Source organism: Rhinoderma darwinii, chromosome 8 (genome assembly GCF_050947455.1).
Source record: "Rhinoderma darwinii isolate aRhiDar2 chromosome 8, aRhiDar2.hap1, whole genome shotgun sequence".
Lineage (NCBI taxonomy): Eukaryota > Metazoa > Chordata > Amphibia > Anura > Rhinodermatidae > Rhinoderma > Rhinoderma darwinii.
This window is the reverse complement of record NC_134694.1, coordinates 6,895,382-6,901,608: the sequence shown is the minus strand read 5'-3', so window position 1 is coordinate 6,901,608 and position 6,227 is coordinate 6,895,382. Positions and strand designations below refer to the sequence as shown.

Genomic DNA, 6,227 nt, shown 5'->3' with positions numbered 1-6,227 from the left:
GGACACGTATCCCCCCCTCTCCACAGGACACGTATCCCCCCCCCTCTCCACAGGACACGTATCCCCCCCCTCTCCACAGGACACGTATCCCCCCCCCTCTCCACAGGACACGTATCCCCCCCCCTCTCCACAGGACACGTATCCCCCCCCCTCTCCACAGGACACGTATCCCCCCCCCCCCTCTCCACAGGATATGTATCCCCCCCCCTCTCCACAGGATATGTATCCCCCCCCCTCTCCACAGGATATGTATCCCCCCCCCTCTCCACAGGATATGTATCCCCCCCCCTCTCCACAGGACATGTATCCCCCCCCCTCTCCACAGGATATGTATCCCCCCCCCTCTCCACAGGACATGTATCCCCCCCCCTCTCCACAGGACATGTATCCCCTCTCCACAGGATCTCCACAGGACAGGGGATACATGTGTGATCGCTGGCATTGATAGGGAGAACGGGGGACTGAAAGTCTCCTGAAGTTCTCCATCACAAACCTCGGACTTCCGGGGTCTGTGGCGGCAGCTCCGTAGAAATGAAAGGAGCGCCGGTCGTGCTTGTGCGCATGCGTGACCAGCGCTCCTTTCATTGTTATTGAGCTGCGCAGACGCCGGAAGTCCGAGGTTGGTCATGGAGAACTTCGGGGGACTTTCAGTCCCCCGTTCTCCCTATCCATGCCAGCGATCACACATGTATCCCCTATCCTGTGGAGATCCTGTGGAGAGGGGGGGGATACATGTCTTTTGTAGGACACACTGTAGGTCGCATTTTTTTGGGAGGGGGGACGCTGTATGGCGTTCCCTAAAGGGAGGGGGGGCTGTATGGCGTTCCCTACAGGGGGGGGGCTGTATGGCGTTCCCTACAGGGGGGGGGCTGTATGGCGTTCCCTACAGGGGGGGGGGCTGTATGGCGTTCCCTACAGGGGGGGGCTGTATGGCGTTCTCTACAGGGGGGGCTGTATGGCGTTCTCTACAGGGGGGGCTGTATGGCGTTCTCTACAGGGGGGGCTGTATGGCGTTCTCTACAGGGGGGGCTGTATGGCGTTCTCTACAGGGGGGGGCTGTGTGGCATTCTCTACAGGGGGGCTGTGTGGCGTTCTCTACAGGGGGGGCTGTATGGCGTTCTCTACAGAGGGGGGCTGTATGGCGTTATCTACAGGGGGGCTGTATGGCGTTAGCGCCATACAGTCCCCCCTGTAGATAACGCCACACAGCCCCCCCTGTAGATAACGCCACACAGCCCCCCCCTGTAGAGAACGCCATACAGTCCCCCCTTTAGATAACGCCACACAGCCCCCCCTGTAGAGAACGCCACACAGCCCCCCCCTGTAGAGAACGCCACACAGCCCCCCCTGTAGAGAACGCCATACAGCCCCCCTGTAGAGAACGCCATACAGCCCCCCTGTAGATATCTACAAAGGGGGCCGTATGGCGTTATCTACAGGGGGGGGTCTGTATGGCGTTATCTACAGGGGGGGTCTGTATGGCGTTATCTACAGGGGGGGTCTGTATGGCGTTATCTACAGGGGGGGTGGCTGTAAAAAAGGCACTATCTACAAGGGGGGGGGGTTGTGTGACACCCAGGGGAGGGTTTGCTATGGGGCCCAGTATTTCCTATTTACGCCCCTGACACTAAGCGTACACAAGGGGCTCCGTTAGCCTGACGGAGACCATAGGAGCGCCCTCTTGGCCACCACCAGGTCACACTCGTGCGGATCGCCCTGGTTGGGGCCGCTATGACCCCGCTGGACCCCAGGCTTTGACGTTTTGTCAGTATGTTGCGGTAACGTTCCGCTACTCACTACTTTTTCCTCCATTTATTGTTTCTATTTTTAGATGTTTGACTCCAACGTTCAGAAGGACAAATTCCTGCGTCTGAAACTGGGCTCCGGTAAAGTGATCAAGGTCATTTCCACATCTCCCGTTTCCATATATTCTATTGGGGTGTATGACTATAGAGCGGGTGGTCCCCCACTATCCGCCGGAGCGGAGAGACGCTTGATAGAATGGCTCCAGCTCTTAAAGGGCTTTTCCCACTAAGAATATTTATCACATGACCTATCCACAGGATCGGGGGTAAACGTATGATCACCGGGGGCCCTGCCGGTCACTGACCCCGTTACTGCTCCCTGCTCTAGTGATCAGTGGGGCCCCCCCTTCTATCATACATAATCCCTTTAAGGACTCGGCACCACCAAGTATAACACATGGTCACTAATTCATTATAATGGGCGCCATGTAGTACCACGTTTCCCCTGCAGAGGCGCACTGCAGGGAAAAAGTCTGACCATACCAGCCAGACACAGTGATGAGTTTACCACTAGGGGGCGATCTTTTAAAAGTGTTATTCCAGGACATTAACGGCCATCCATGTACATATGATGAGCAGAACGAAGGGGGCGTTTATTGGAGTGCCGTTGCCCCTTCATTGATTATCCAGACCTATGGGAGCGGCTGTGCTTGGTCCTGCATCATTCAAGTCAATGTGGGTGAACGGCAGTACCTGTTATAGCCACACCTGTATGTGGGGCGCTGTGTATGGATAAACGATGAACGTATCACGGTGCTCCGGGGCGCACCACATACCCTGTTCTGCTGATCACAATTGAAACCCCCCCCATTTAAGAACAGGAAATGAGTGAAGTATTATTGATGGCTTCTTACTTGTGTTCTCTGTCTCCCCGGGCTCGTCCAGGGCTGGGAGGATGGCATGTTGGGGATGAAGAAAGGCGGCAAAAGACTCCTGGTGATCCCTCCAGCTCTCGCATACGGTTCTCAGGGACTGACCGGCAGAATTCCCTCTAACGCCACCCTGATCTTCGAGGTGGAAGTGAAGCGCGTAAGCGGCTGGCGTGGCGAGATCTATCTATCGCTATGTGATGGGGGGCAGCGGGTGACGTGGGGTCTCTGGGTAATATAAAAAGACAGCGTTCTCCTTTACAGATGAAGCAGAAGGAGCAGGGAGCGGACCGGCAGAGCGTCGGCTCCCGTGATTCTCCGGTGTCCATTACAGACTGTATTCCTGCCGAGAGTCTACCCCAGCCGCCAACATCGGTGCCACCAAAACCTGGGTACGTGGTGATGCCCGCCAGGTCCTAGACCAATTATAGATCCCTTACGGTTATGACCCAGCTTTTCCGGACTCCTGAATGGCCACATTTTTCCAGTATCCGCTACATTTACTCCTGTTTCTCTTCACCAGGGAGCCGGCTGTGCGTGCCAAGTCTAACTCCATCAGTGAGCAGCTGGCAGTAAGTGATCCCACCCTGTGCTGGTCGCTGGAGCGGGGTCTTGGCTGTCGATCATTGGTTTTTCCATTATTTCGTAGAACCCGGATATGGCGAAGGCGAAGCTGATCTCCCGTATGGCAAAAATGGGTCAGCCCATGTTACCCTTCCTCGCGGGAAGTTCCACTCCGCAGCCCGACTCCAGCGACTCGGAAATTGAGGTAAAATGCAGCCGCAAGAGATTTTCTTCTATTGAAGGAAGTTTGTGGCACGAGAGAATTTAACGCGCCGCAACGTAAGTGCGCGTCATGGTGCGGGGAAAGGAGTATGGAGCGGGCTCGCGCACTAGACCCGCTCCATACGCTGCGGGTGTCGGCTGTGTATTACGGCCAGGAACGGCGATCACGCTGTTCCTGGCCGTTTAACCCATCAAAGGCTGCGATCAATCATAGTGACACGTCAGAAGTTTGGATTGGTGGGGGTCCGAGCACTGAGACCCCCACCATTCGTTAGAATGTGAGCGCTCAGCCGCTTCGTGTCTGTTCGGCTTTTTCCGGAAATAAATGTATCGGTGCACGGACTCAATAGAAAGTCTATGAGCTCGTACTCCGATACATCGGCTTTCCGGAAAAAGCCGAACAGCCTTCTAGCGATTGGTGGGCGTCTCAGCGCTCGGACCCCCACCAATCCAAACTTCTGACATGTCAGAAGTTTGTCAAACGTTCAGCTACACTTTAAGCCCTGCCTAAAAATGACTGTACATTGCGATACGTTAGTACTGCAGTGTATTGTACCAGCGATCTAATGATCGCTGATTGAAGTCCCCTGGGGGGGGCTAATAAAATGGGTAAAAAAAATAAAAAGTTAAATTAAAGTTTTTAGTAGTGAAAATAAAATTAAGTTATAAATACATCCTTTTCCTATTTTTCCTCTGAAGTAATGTAAAAATTTCTATATACCTGCATCCGTAAAAGTCTAAACTATTACAACGTAGCGTTATTTAATGCGTACGGTGAACGGCGTAAAAAGAGAAGAAATAAAACGCCAGAATCGCTGTTTTTTTTTTGGTTTTTTTTGTCAACTTAGCGGTGAATTTTTTTCTTTTTATTAAAAGTGATCAAAAAGTCTTATATACTAAAAAATAATACAAATAGAAGCTACAGCTCGTCCCGCAATAAATAATTCCTCACACCGCTCGATCCACGAAAAAATGAAAAAGTTACGGCTCCCGGAATATGGATTTTTTTTTTTTTTTTTTTTTTCTAACAAATAGTTTTTACTTTGTAAAAGGAGGAAAATATTAAGAAAGTTGTATAAATCTGGTATCGCCGTAATCGTATTCACCAGCAAAATAAAGCTAATTTGTGGTTTTTACCGCACGGGGAAAGATGCAAAAACAAAACCCAAAAGAAAATGGAGGAATCGCAGTTTTTTCCAATTCCACCCTACATAGAATTTTTTTTTTCCGTTTTCCAGTACATTATATGGCACTTTAAATTCTGCTTATATAAACTACAATTCGTCCTGCAAAAAAATAAGCCCTCGCACCGGTCTGCTGAAGGCGGGGAGTGGAAAATAAAAAAATGGCTTGGCCTTTAAGGGGTTAAAATAATGTTTTCGTTTCGTGTCAGTTTAACTTAATCATTGTATATTGAAGTTCTGCAACTTTCTAATATACTTTGTGTTTCAATTCTTTACCATTGTAAAGATCTCTGCTTGCTGTCAGTGACTGGGAACATTCTTCTTTACATTTAGGCACTGAAAACGCATCCTGGCCCAATCTTACTCACAGCTGAGCATTTGCTACAATTGTATCCACTCTTCTACACTGATACATAGTAGCAAACTATGAGGTTTAGCTGGTAGTATTGCCCACATTATGGGTGCAGTTCTTTTATACACGTTTTTGAATGGAAACCAGAATGCTTCCATCCACTGACATTAGGCAGAGATCTTGAAAATGGTGAGGAACTGAATTACTAAGTCTATTAGAAAGTTGCAGAACATTATGCAGTGGCTAAAAAAGAGAAATGCCACCTGAAAACTGAGTTCATATGAACGATCTGATCTGTGTGATGATTATAAAATATTATGTTACGTCTTGCAGGACCCGAATACGCAGAGAATGTCTCCACACCCTGCAGCTCCCCTTCCTATACGGCCCACCCCACAGATCAGCCACCCCCCTCATATAGCTGCTCCAGGTAACGTCTATACTCACCCGCTCCAGGTCATTGTACTTTCCTCTTTGCAGCAGTGCTGAACATTGAGACTGAGAATAGAGGTTTCCGCTGTCATTCATGTTTATGGTTTCCGTCCACAGTCCCCCAACAGCAGCCAGTACCGGGGCACCCCGCCTCATCTGCTGCCTTGTTACCTGTCGGGCACCTCGCATCCCATGGCGTTCCTGCAGCGCCCGCTCACGGCTTCCAGGTAACTTGGTATTTGATATTAAATGCTGCAGAGCCATCTAGTGGTGAATTTTGGTCATTGCAATTGTTACAATCCAGCTCTAATTTCAAGTTGTTAGGGACAATCTTCATGGGAAAAATCCTCAATCTGAAACTCATTTACAGAACGGATTTACTTTACCCAGTAAAATATTTATTATAAACCCTTGTAAAAATCGACTTTCCTCAATTGCTGCTGGTAACTGTAAATTGTGCCTCCTCCAAATATTAATAACCTGTAGTATATAATAACTTCTAATTGTCTTTCAGCCATACACAGGAATCCAATATGCGTATCCCCAGAACCCCACCACCCAGCTGCAGCCAGTTAGCCATGTCTACCCGGCGCCCGTTCAGCAGCCAGCTACTTATCAAGGTACGAATCTTTATCTTTTATGTCTGTGAAATTCCTTTAAAATTTTCACCAAAGATTAAAGGGAATCAACCAGAAGAGTTTAGGAGACTCGGCGTATTAATACCAGGGATACGATGTGATCCGTCATAATTTTCTAGGTATCCTTATTTCCCCTATAGAGGGGAGGGGGTGTGGGAATG

At 49.7% G+C, this 6,227-nt stretch overlaps 1 protein-coding gene across 3 annotated transcripts in view; it reads left to right on the top strand.

The window, feature by feature from the left end:
• Positions 1-6,227, top strand: part of FKBP15 (FKBP prolyl isomerase family member 15) — a 41,613-nt gene that overhangs the window by 16,763 nt on the left and 18,623 nt on the right. For all 3 annotated transcript variants that reach the window (XM_075834804.1, XM_075834803.1, XM_075834802.1), the window contains exons 8-15: positions 1,832-1,900; positions 2,691-2,834; positions 2,939-3,066; positions 3,198-3,246; positions 3,324-3,443; positions 5,330-5,426; positions 5,546-5,655; positions 5,943-6,048. In XM_075834804.1, coding sequence (XP_075690919.1) covers positions 1,832-1,900; positions 2,691-2,834; positions 2,939-3,066; positions 3,198-3,246; positions 3,324-3,443; positions 5,330-5,426; positions 5,546-5,655; positions 5,943-6,048 — 823 coding nt within the window. The remainder of the gene's footprint in view (positions 1-1,831; positions 1,901-2,690; positions 2,835-2,938; positions 3,067-3,197; positions 3,247-3,323; positions 3,444-5,329; positions 5,427-5,545; positions 5,656-5,942; positions 6,049-6,227) is intronic.